This window comes from Neofelis nebulosa, chromosome 10, assembly GCF_028018385.1.
Source record: "Neofelis nebulosa isolate mNeoNeb1 chromosome 10, mNeoNeb1.pri, whole genome shotgun sequence".
Lineage (NCBI taxonomy): Eukaryota > Metazoa > Chordata > Mammalia > Carnivora > Felidae > Neofelis > Neofelis nebulosa.
The window spans coordinates 106,397,009-106,407,753 of NC_080791.1; the positions used below are offsets into that span (position 1 = coordinate 106,397,009).

General features: G+C 50.3%; 3 protein-coding genes and 1 non-coding gene across 10 annotated transcripts; 3 read left to right on the forward strand and 1 right to left on the reverse strand.

Annotated features, from left to right (window-relative positions):
* Positions 1–997: 997 nt before the first annotated feature.
* Positions 998–8,250, reverse strand: LBHD1 (LBH domain containing 1). Of its 2 annotated transcripts, none has more exons than XM_058689321.1 (6): positions 7,541–8,250; positions 7,302–7,461; positions 5,516–5,743; positions 3,067–3,191; positions 1,429–1,526; positions 998–1,344 (listed from the first exon to the last, which is right to left on the reverse strand). In XM_058689321.1, exons 1-6 carry the CDS (start codon positions 7,688–7,690, stop codon positions 1,314–1,316), a joined length of 792 nt encoding a protein of 263 aa, XP_058545304.1. In that variant the 5' UTR covers positions 7,691–8,250; the 3' UTR covers positions 998–1,313. The 2 variants fall into 2 exon arrangements, with proteins under 2 accessions (XP_058545304.1, XP_058545305.1); XM_058689322.1 differs by having other exon boundaries at positions 7,302–7,446; positions 7,541–8,249.
* CSKMT (citrate synthase lysine methyltransferase) lies at positions 3,190–5,017 on the forward strand. 6 transcript variants are annotated; one of them, XM_058689323.1, is made up of 4 exons: positions 3,443–3,560; positions 3,838–3,927; positions 4,021–4,162; positions 4,343–5,017. In XM_058689323.1, exons 3-4 carry the CDS (start codon positions 4,087–4,089, stop codon positions 4,996–4,998), a joined length of 732 nt encoding a protein of 243 aa, XP_058545306.1. In that variant the 5' UTR covers positions 3,443–3,560; positions 3,838–3,927; positions 4,021–4,086; the 3' UTR covers positions 4,999–5,017. The 6 variants fall into 6 exon arrangements, 4 of the variants coding, with proteins under 4 accessions (XP_058545307.1, XP_058545306.1, XP_058545309.1 ...); XM_058689326.1 differs by having other exon boundaries at positions 3,448–3,560; positions 4,021–4,153; XM_058689325.1 differs by having other exon boundaries at positions 3,537–3,552.
* Positions 3,614–3,761, forward strand: LOC131488955 (small nucleolar RNA SNORA57). The gene has a single exon (XR_009250332.1). It is a non-coding gene; the product is annotated as a small nucleolar RNA SNORA57 (small nucleolar RNA).
* LOC131488029 (ubiquinol-cytochrome-c reductase complex assembly factor 3) lies at positions 7,384–10,670 on the forward strand. The gene is made up of 4 exons (XM_058689335.1): positions 7,384–7,524; positions 8,169–8,248; positions 8,451–9,076; positions 9,168–10,670. The coding sequence occupies exons 3-4, from the start codon at positions 8,957–8,959 to the stop codon at positions 9,315–9,317; spliced, it is 270 nt and encodes an 89-aa protein (XP_058545318.1). The 5' UTR covers positions 7,384–7,524; positions 8,169–8,248; positions 8,451–8,956; the 3' UTR covers positions 9,318–10,670.
* Positions 10,671–10,745: the final 75 nt, after the last annotated feature.

Genomic DNA, 10,745 nt, shown 5'->3' on the forward strand with positions numbered 1-10,745 from the left:
GGCTGTGGCAGGGAGAAAGGAGGTGCAACGCTGGACCCAAACCCTCCCTCTTCCAAAGAAGCTTACACAGATTAAACAGGGCAGAGAGATGTTTTTCCCCCCTGTTGAACACACCTCCACACAGGCAGCTTTTCACTTTAATTAAACACCCCCAGTCCTGTCATCCAACAGAAGTTCTGAATGTTAAATGGGAAAAATAATGCTCGGTCTTCACTTTATTAAAAATATAATCCTCGGCGACTGGCTGGCTGAGTCGGTAGAGCGTGCGAGTCTTGATCTCAAGGTCATGAGTTCAAGCCCTGCGTAGAACTTACTTTAAAACAAGAATTTATTTTTTATTTACTTCAAGCCAATTTTTTTTAATGTTAATTTATTTTTGAGAAGGAGAGAGAGAGGGAGAGACAGAGAGAGAGAGAGAGAGAACAGGGGAGGGGCCAAGAGAGGTAGACACGGAATCTGAAGCAGGCTCCGGGCTCCGAGATGTCCGCACAGAGCCCACGGGGCTTGAACTCAAAAACTGTGAGTCAGATGCTTAACTGACTGAGCCACCCAAGTGTCCCCCCCCAAATTTTTTTAAATAACAGTGGATTTTTTTTTTAAGTTTACTTATTTATTTTGAGAGAGAAAGCACAAGTGATGGGGACAGAGAGAGGGAGAGAGAATTCCAAGCAGGCTCCACACTGTCAGTACTAAGCCCGATGTGGGGCTCAAACTCACAAAGGTGACATCGTGAGCTGGGCTGAAGTCAGATGCTTAACCAACTGAGCTACCTAGGTGCCGCTGACTTTTTTTTTTTTTTTTAAGTAATCTCTACACCCAGTTGGGATTCGTACTCACAACCTGAGATCTAGAGTCGCATGTTCTACTGACTGAGCCAGCCAGGCACAGAGGCTGGCTTCTCGTTGCCTTTGCTCAAGTAAGCTCCGTGGGTCCTATTTCCTGTCTCGTTTCCCCACTCACAGACCCCGCCCCGTTCCTACATTTAATCACACACATCTCAGTGAGAAGTCTAGGGCTTTATTACAAATTGAGCTGACTGTTAAGGACCCCCGTCTCCCATCTTCCTTCTCCACGCTCTTCCTCTCGACGCATTCCTACAGGGCAGCTCCCTAGGCCATTAAGGAAAAGGAATCTGAGAAGAGCGAAAAGGGGCAATGCCTTCTCCAAAGTCCTCCGAAATAACCAGAGTCCTCCTGGCTCCAGCTGAGAATCTTCCGGTGGGAGGCGTGGGGATTTAGCTCTTATCTTCGAGGTCCTCCATGTCTACATCTTGGGGGGCTTTCGTCTTCTTTTGCCGTTTGGGCTGCAGTTCACTAGTCCTGGCTTGCCTCGTGGGGGCTTCCACTGAGCAAAAGCAAAGAGGAAGCATGAAGGACCCCCAGTGAATCCAGGCTGCCCCCTCACCTCACCTCTTTGCCCCAGCCTCACCGTCCATGGCTGCTTTCTCTTTCTGGGCCAGCCGGATCTGCTGGAGGAGTTTTCTGCGCTTCTTCCCAGAGAGAGTAATGTTGGCACGTGCACTGGACCTGAAGGGTTGGTAAGAGCAAAGATGTCCAGGTTAACCGGAACCACCGCAGGCTGGTTCTGGCTATTGAAAACGCCTTTGGGGCGCCTGGGTGGCTCAGTAGGGTAAGCATCTGACTTCGGCTCGGGTCATGATCTCACAGTTTGTGAGTTCAAGCCCCACGTTGGGATCTGTGCTGACAGCTCAGAGCCTGGAGCCTGCTTCCGATTCTGTGTCTCCCTCTCTCTCTGCCCCTCCCCTGCTCTCTCTCTCTGTAAAATAAGTAAAACATGAAAAACTAAAAAAAAAAAGAAAAGAAAATGTCTTTGGACTCAAGTAGAAAGACCCTGAAAATCTAGGCTCTGAGTTAAATCTTTCCAACATTTAGCCAGTAACATGCTTAACACTACTCCCGTACATATATATAGAGTACTTAACATTAAGTGTTAAAACTTGGTATATAGCAAGAATTTGTAAGGGAAAACTATTTTTCCTTCTATCTTCAATACTTTTTAATTTAATTTTATTTTATTTTAAGTAGTCTCCACGCGCAATGTGGGGCTTGAACTCATGAACTGCAAGGATCAAGAATGGTCCGCCCTACCAAGTGAGCCGGCCAGGCGCCCCTATTTTCAATATTTCTGACACCCAGTTGGTTGAGTGTCTGACTCTTGGTTTTGACTCAGGTCACCATACCAGGATCGTGGGATGGAGCCCCGTGTGGAGCTCTGCGCTGAGCATGGAGCCTGTTTGGGATTCTCTTTCCCTCTGCCCCTCTCCTCCACTCACATTCTCTCTCTCAGAAATAAAAATATTCGGGGCGCCTGGGTGGCTCAGTCGGTTAATCGGCCGACTTCAGCTCAGGTCATGATCTCGCGGTCCGTGAGTTCGAGCCCCGCGTCGGGCTCTGTGCTGACAGCTCAGAGCCTGGAGCCTGTTTCCGATTCTGGGTCTCCCTCTCTCTCTGACCCTCCCCCGTTCATGCTCTGTCTCTCCCTGTCTCAAAAATAAATAAAATGTTAAAAAAAAAATTAAAAAATATATATTTAGGGGCAGCTGGGTGGCTCAGTTGGTTAAGCTTCCGACTTGGGCTCAGGTCATGATCTCACAGTTCGTGGGTTTGAGCCCCGCATCGGGCTCTGTGCTGACAGCTCAGAGCCTGGAGCCTGCTTCGGATTCTGTGTGTGTGTCTCTCTCTCTGCCCCTTCCCTGCTCATGCTGTCTCTCAAAAATAAATTTAAAATGTTAAAAAAATTTTTTAATAAAAAAGTTTAAGTTTACTTATAAAAATTTATGTGAAGGTACAATGTTATCTGGGGAGGTGGGTGAGTCGACAGTTCTTAGATTCTTAGTCGGGTCCGAGACCCAAAGAGGTTGTGAGCTACCAGTGTTGTCCGCACGCTAGCACGGTGTAGGCAAAAACACAGCTGACAAACGTGCCTTGTATAAAGTCAGTGCACAAGAAAAGCGGAGGTGATACCTGCTGTGGAGATCGACACGGAGGAGAAAGGGGACTCGGGGCGGGAGGGGGCGGGGCAAAGGGAAGAGAGTCTGGCACTCACGCCCGCTTCTTGAGGTGGTGCCGCGTGATCAGGCCTTCGTCTATTACAGCTCCCACTACCCGGTGCTTCAGTCGCCTCTCCCGGTTCAACACCCGTCGTCTCTTGAACAGCTTCTTCTTCAGCTCCTGAGGGGGAGGAAGATGCTAATCAGACGGAAGCCGCGCACCGCGACCCAGGACCCCGCACCCGGCGACTCCGGCCCATAGATCTCATCTCTGGCGAGATTAGAGGGCTCCAAGACGCCTGGGGAAACGAAGTCGGGGCTCCCACACAATCACCGTTCGGGGCCGGTTGATCTTTCCCCCGGGAGCCCCCATGGCTGCGCAACGACTGTGGTTCGCGGCCGGCGTTTTGGCTCTGCGCAGCGTCCGCGTAGGCCCCGCCCCTCGGCCTCCGCGAGCCAATCGCAGCCCAGGGGCGGGTACTGAGGGTATATAAAGCAGCTCGGCGGCGTTCTAGTTCTCTCCCGGGACGGCGAAAAAGTAGGTGCGTAGGTAGGTTTCGGAGCTACAAGGCTCGGCGGGGGTTCTGGGCGGGGCCTGCGCACCCTCCTTTTCTTGGCGGGGGCCGGGTGTACGGTCCCGGCCCCCGTAATGTACGGAGGCAGAGGGAAAGGGCTCTGGCCCCTCGGCGTCATGTCTTCGGTGCCCGCGGCTTCCGGTCCGCGGGTTCTATCCTCAACCGCCGGGACACCGGCTCCAAGGAGCCCAGCGGAACCGAGGTTCTGCAGACTCCTCCCTGGGGTGCTCACGACTTATCCTTTTATTTCAGGTTTGGGGAGCCGCCCCTGGAACCGGAGCTGTCGTGTCCCCCTCCTCTTTTAATTTACCGTTGCCAACAATAAAGGCCTTTCCTGCCGTAGTAAGTGTGTGTCCGCGTTTTTTCCATGGTTGTCATTAGGCTGTTCGCGTTATCCCACAAAGCGGAATTTGCAACCTTTCTCTTGGACCTCAGGCTCCTTCGGGAGTGCGGGCGACATTTCGCAGAAGGTTCTCTGGCCGACCTTGCCGGGATCTCCAGATGGCCGCGCGGCGAGCAACTCTCCACGTGGCGACCCTGGCGGCTGGGGCGCGCCGAGCTTTGTTGAGTAGGGAAGGTAGGCAGAGTGGGAGGGCAAGGCGTGTTCTTAGTGACCCTAATCCCTGAAATTGTGATTCTTCAAACCCCAGGGTATATTCCACCGGTTTGTTTTTGTTTTTTGTTTTTTTGGGTTTTTTTCAGCAATCTGATGAAACTTGGGTGCTGGGTGACACATGTGCCCCACTCGTGTCCACAGGCTCCCTGGCTGGTAACTGCCTGGCCCACCGTCGCCTCTGGGATAAGCTCCACAGCGGTCCCCGAGTGGGCAGCGTCCCCACGTTCGACTGGTTCTTTGGGTATGAGGAAGCCCAGGGGTTCCTGCTGCCGCTGCTGCAGGAGGCACGGGCTGCCTATCCACTGCGGGTGTTGGACGTGGGCTGTGGGACCTCCAGCCTATGTACAGGTCTCTACACCAAGTGTCCAATTCCTGTGGATGTGCTGGGGGTGGACTTCTCTCCTGTGGCCGTGGCCCACATGAACAGCCTCCTGGAAGGTGGCCAAGACCAAATACCCCTGTACCCTGGGCACCCTGCCTCTCGACTACAGTTCATACAGGCTGATGCCCAGAACTTGGAGCCCGTGGCTCCCTCAGGCTCCTTCCAGCTAGTGCTGGATAAGGGCACCTGGGATGCTGTTGCCCGGGGCGGTCTGCCTGGGGCTTACCAGCTTCTGTCAGAATGCCTAAGGGTCCTAAGCCCCCGGGGGACCCTGATTCAGTTCTCCGATGAGGACCCTGATGTGCGGCTACCCTGCCTGGAGCAAGGGTCCCAAGGCTGGACTGTGACTGTGCAGGAGCTAGGCCCTTTCAGGGGCATCCCCTACTTTGCTTACTTGGTTCAAGTCTCTCATTAAAGACTTTAGTTCTAGCTCTACATAATTTTTCTGTTGGGTGAGGAAAGAGGTGAAGAGAATTTTTTGCATCTTTGTATGACGGCTGGGAAGCGAGGATCTTAGGGCTGGCCTCCATATTTTCTAGCCGCGTGCACATATTTTTGAATGTCTCCATGCCCCAGTTTACACCTCGGCAAGGTAGGAATAATAATAGGTGGAGTTGGGATTACATACAATGTCAGGTGAAACATTTAGCACTTAGCAATGCCAGGCACAAGAGGAGTGCTAACTAGAGAAGGCTTCTAACCCCTACTAACTGGAATACCTATGGGCACAGATCGAGTTTCTGGGGGTTTTTTGTTTAAAGAGAGGAGTTCTTAATCCAAATCCCAGCACTGACTGACTGATGTGAGCCAGTGGCCCAACCTCCAAGCCTCAGTGTTCTCACCCTGTGAAAAGGGGAAGATTGATAGGACAGCCAGAAGGGCCTCCTAACAAACTTCACTGAAATGTTGAGGGAGAGAGAACAAATACTTACCCTCAAAGCTCCCGGGAGGCAGGAGGTGTGAATATTCCACAAAGCAGCTTCTACACACATGGGAGCCTGTTGCTGGGTTCCAGAGAGGACAGGGGTTGGAGGCTTCCTGATACTCTGTGTCCTCGGGAATCCAGGAGACCTCTTGTTCCACCTGTTCCTGCCCCCAGCTGGGTTCTGGGTTAAAGGTTCTTAACGGAGATCTGGGGTCCAGTGGGCTCCAAGTCCAGCCTCGGGGAGAGGAGAGTTGAAGAGCCCATTAAAAGTGAAAAGTATTAAAAAAAAAAAAAAACTTAAAATTCATATTATAAAAAGTGTTGCTAGATGGTTAAAAGTTTTTATACAATTATTTAAACACAATTAGGACCCCCCAAATCATTTGACTTTCTATTTGCAAGCACCAGGTCCTGCATACCTAAAGGAGGAAGAATGGATTTGAGGGAAACAACAGCAGACCTCTCTGTGTTAAAGAACTGTCTGCCTTTTTAATGTGCTAATCTCTTTGAAAAATCCAAATCTCAAAACTAAAGGGGTGGAAGCTGAGCCAGAGCCTTCTCATCTGTATCCTGGTGATAGCAGTTCCTATTCACACAGCATTATTGTAAGGCTTAAATTATGCATACCATAAATCATTCCACAGATAAAAGACAAAAAAAAAAAAAAAAAAAGTGAAAAGTATTCCTGGGGGCTTTTGGGTGGCTTAGTCGGTTAAGTGTCCTACTTCGCCTCAGGTCATGATATCAGGTCCTTGAGTTTGACCCTCACTTCAGCTCTGTGCTGACAGCTCAGAGCCCGGATCCTGCTTCAGATTGTGTCTCCCTCTCTGCCCCTCCCATGCTCACGCTCTGTCTCTCTCTCTAAAAAATAAACGTTAAATTAAAAAAAGTGAAAAGTATTCCTGATACATTACTGACTTTTTGAAAGATGAAGCAAATTAGTTTGATGTTTTTTTCTTTTGCTTATAAAAAAGTAATACAGCAATTGTAAAGAAGAGCCTGATTTCATGGCCTCAGTTTTCTCATGAGGATAAAAGGGTCTCCCCCACTGAGTTCTGAAAATCATGAGATAAAAGTGTTTAGCACAGTGCGTGGCACACTGTAAGTCCTAATAAATAAGCTTTTTTTTTTTTTTTTAATTTTTTTTTTTTAACGTTTATTTATTTTTCAGACAGAGACAGAGCATGAACGGGGGAGGGTCAGAGAGAGAGGGAGACACAGAATCTGAAACAGGCTCCAGGCTCTGAGCTGTCAGCACAGAGCCTGACACGGGGCTCGAACTCACGGACCGCGAGATCATGACCTGAGCTGAAGTTGGACGCCCAACCGACTGAGCCACCCAGGCGCCCCTAAGCTTTTATAACAGTATCAGACATGGGGGAAATTCTGGAAGAAAAGGCATCCAAAATGTAACTTCTCTCTGGGTAGTCGATTTGGGATAATTTTATTACATTCCCCCCACACACACAACAAATGATGTAAATATTTTAAAACATTTAAAACATTGTTTTAGAATATTTTAAAAACAATGTATTTTAAAATATTAAGTATATCTTAAAAATAATTAAAAGGCATCACCCATCTGACATTACAACTTCCCTCTAACGTTCAACTTTGCCAGACACTTTGACTTTTCTCTCCACCTCTATGTTATTCTTCACTGCATGAACTAAGCACCTACTGTGTGCCTGGTACTGCTTAATGCAGGGGACACAACTGAGTTTTCCATCTGGGCCCTGCCCAGAAGAATATCCAGGTCACAACGGCCCCACTGAAGCAGCCGCCTCCCTCACCTGCCTCTTCACTTTGGTCCTGGAAGAAGACCTCGGCCTCCTCTTCCTCATCAGTGAGCAGCAGCAGCTCCTCTTGTGGCCAACCCAGCTCCCCGCTCTCTTCACTCCCCTCAGAAGCTTCCACCACAATGGAGGGCAGGCGAGTCTTTTGAGAGACCACCTGAATCAGGATAAGCAGGGTGCTTGGACCAAACTGGAAGATGAGTCAGCAGCAAGACACAGGGTAGGGGAGTACTAACCTGAACATCCTGGTGACCTTCAACCCTGCCAATTTCTCCTCTGTCCATCCACAGGGGGCTGGTCAGCCTAGGACTTTCTGGGTGCTGGGAGGAGCTTGGGCTATCTCTAGGCCAAGGCCCATCCTCGCTGCTCCCTGGCACAAGGGCCATGGGTTCTAATTCTTAGAGGGCAGAGTGGTTGAACTCAAAGTGGAGTACCCCTACTCAGACACTCCACAGACTGCTCCTTTAATCCTTGGAGGCTGGCCCCTAATCACTTCTGAGAAGAGAATGACAAGCTAGGAGATTATGGGCCTTCCAGGGGAGGGGAAAATCCCAAGAGATGGGATAGGAGCTTTAGGTCTCACTCCCCGGTGTCACTGGGAAAGGCAGGAGGGTAGGAGTCAACAAGGGCATCTGGATTAAAGCCCTGGGAGTGAAGAGCTTTGCTAACAAACTTGGAATTTCCTGATTCCTTTGCTCACTGGGTCTCCCAATTTGACATGTTTCTTTGTGTCTTACTTAATGAATATTTATAGGGTGTTTACTATTTACCAGTAACTGTTTTTAAATGCTTTATATATCAACTCATTTAATTATCCTAAAACTATGAGAAAGATACTGTCATTAGCCCTATTTTCTGATGCAGAAGCCGAGGCACAAAGAACTTAAATGATTTGCCCAGAGTCACACAACTAAAAGGTGCTTTCTTCTCCAAACTAGAACTCGGTATGTTACTCCAAACCCAGAGTTTTCATGCCAGGGGTGGGGTGGGGGAGCCAAGGGTTTCCCATGATGAAAACAAAACAAAACAAAACAAAACAAAACAAAACAAAACAAAACAAATTTACTTTCAATACGTTAATTTAACAAGTAAAATAAAGAAAAATAATAACATATGTATACCTTCCACCCCCCCACCCCCCCCCAGTACATTTGGCTTTGAGTTTTTGTTCAGAAGTTGAGATTTGGAGTGGATCAATAGACTGATGTAAGTATCTGGATGTCCGGTATGTGCTGTACTGAAAAACCACAAGTTATTGTAGGAAACTACAGAGCACAGCCCTAGCCCTGTATCGACCAGGAAATTTCGGAACTGGGCAGCCGTAAAACCCACAGCAACCATGAAGACACGCACTCCGACACGCACGCTCCCTTTAGCAATCCCACTCTGGACTTCATGGCAATGGGTCCGGTGCTCGGCCCTCAAGTCCAACGCTTTTGGACGCGCTCAAGCTTCCCAGTTAAAACCAGTCTTTTAAGACCCAGGTGCTCTAGATTCGAAGGTTTCGCTGATCAGGCCCTCTAGCCCGGCCCCATCTCTATGGTTTTCTCCGTGGGCCGCTCTAGCCTGCGCGGGGAGCGGTGAGACGTCGTGGCTCGCCTTCTAGGCTGCGGGAGGCCCCGGAGAGCGCCTCGCTGGTCGCGCGGTCGGCCATGGAGACCTTGCGCAAAGCGCTGATCGTGGGTGCCCTTCTGGGCGCCGGGGCTGGCGTGGGCTCCGCGCTCTTTGTCCTCGTGGCTCCGGGAGAGCAGCGGAAGCAGGCGATGCTGAAGGTGGGGGCGACTGGAAGTCCGAGGTGGGGTGGGCGGGCGGAGAGCCCCCGGGCTGGGGGTCAGGACTGCGAACCTCCCTTCCCGCCCGCAGGAGATGCCCGAGCAAGACCCGCGGCGCAGGGAGGAGGCGGTCAGGACCAAAGAGTTAGTGCTAGCCACTCTGCAGGAGGCAGCGGCCACGCAAGAGAACGTGGCCTGGAGGAAGAACTGGATGGGCGGCGGCGGCGGGAAGTCAGCGTGAGCTGGGACTTCCATCGTGGGCACTGGGACCTTGCTCCCGCGCAAGAGTCGGAGGCGGCCTTTCTCCTCCGTACGCCCAGCGGGGAGACCCGATCGAGGATGCCGCGCCCAGGCCTCCCTGAGGCCCTGGGAGCCGCTGCAGGGTGAGCACGTCCCCTATCAAAAGATGCACTGACTGCACTTTAACATCCTACGTCGCGGGCGGGGGCGTCGGATATGGTGAACCCGAAGGAACCAATAAATCACGTTCCTCCGTCCAGTCTGTGAGCCCTGCAGTCTGGCGCCTCTAAATGTCTAGAGTGTTCTGGGGGGCCCGTGCTGGGGAAGCGGATGACTGTGGCTCCCATGTGCCCCGCAGCGACCAAAACACAATGTCATGTGGTTGTTCAAGCGTACTTTTGATAACCAAGTGACATTCTTGAAATCAGAACTAATGCTGGAAAATCCTGTAGCAATTGGTGCCCATGGAGGACACTTTGGGTTTCCTGTCCTGTGAGGTTGGAGAGGGGCTTCTAGCATTTAACATACACTATGATGCTTTCTGGGGCTATTGAACTTTTGGAGGTCAATTTGCTAGGAGTGAAAGGAGCATGCGTTCAGTAAGACAGATCTTGATGAAAGTCCTGCATGTTACAAAACCTCTTGGAGCCTCAGTCCTGTTACATAAAAGGTGGTAATTATCTTGAGGGTTGTTGGGAAAAAATTAACTTAGAAATGTAAAGTGCAGTGCTTGGCACAGAGCAGCCTTTGATATAGGTAGTGGGGTTTTTCCCCTTCCAGGTTTTCACTGTAGTAGTCTGTAATCCCCGAATCCAGTCATGGGATCTCTTGGGAATCTCTGAAGGAGCGAGATAATTTCCCTGTGGTCTGCCTCACATCCGGTGGTTCCAAAGAAGATAGCAATTGAAGGGGAGGGGGGAAAGCTTGCTTTTATTTATTATTTATGAGAGTGTGTTATTTATTTTTGAGAGAGAAAGATACGGAGTGCAAGCAGGGGAAGGGCAGAGAGAGAGGGAGACACAGAATCCAAAGCAGGCTCCAGGCTCCGAGCTGACGGCACAGAGCCCAATGCAGGGATCAAACCCACGAACTGTGAGATCATGACCTGAGCCGAAGTCAGACACTTAACCAACTGAGTCACCCAGGCTTCCTCAAGAGAGAGAGAATCGTAAGCAGCTTCCACGCTCAGCATGAAGCCCCACACAGGTTTCAAGCCTAAGAACCTGGGATCATGACCTGAGCTGAAATCAAGAGTGGGATGCTCAACGGACTGAGCCACCCAGGTACCCCTGCTTTTATTTAAATAAAGCCAGGACAATAAATAAAGCTTGGTTAACACTGAGGTGTAAACCCAGATGGTGCACTGGTGCTGTTTTCACCCGATGGATGAAGTCCTAAGCCAAATGCACTTGTTATGTGTGATCTTTGG

Excerpts from the sequence above, each read along its gene's own strand:
- CSKMT (XM_058689324.1), top strand. The coding sequence starts at position 4,087 with ATGGCCGCGCGGCGAGCAACTCTCCACGTGGCGACCCTGGCGGCTGGG. Across the intron at positions 4,163-4,342 it reads AGCTTTGTTGAGTAGGGAAG|GCTCCCTGGCTGGTAACTGC; the intron begins GTAGGCAGAGTG and ends TCGTGTCCACAG.
- LBHD1 (XM_058689321.1), bottom strand. The coding sequence starts at position 7,690 with ATGGCCCTTGTGCCAGGGAGCAGCGAGGATGGGCCTTGGCCTAGAGAT. Across the intron at positions 7,462-7,540 it reads AAGGTCACCAGGATGTTCAG|GTGGTCTCTCAAAAGACTCG; the intron begins GTTAGTACTCCC and ends ATCCTGATTCAG. Across the intron at positions 1,345-1,428 it reads AGAGAAAGCAGCCATGGACG|TGGAAGCCCCCACGAGGCAA; the intron begins GTGAGGCTGGGG and ends GCTTTTGCTCAG.
- LOC131488029 (XM_058689335.1), top strand. The coding sequence starts at position 8,957 with ATGGAGACCTTGCGCAAAGCGCTGATCGTGGGTGCCCTTCTGGGCGCC. Across the intron at positions 9,077-9,167 it reads GGAAGCAGGCGATGCTGAAG|GAGATGCCCGAGCAAGACCC; the intron begins GTGGGGGCGACT and ends TCCCGCCCGCAG.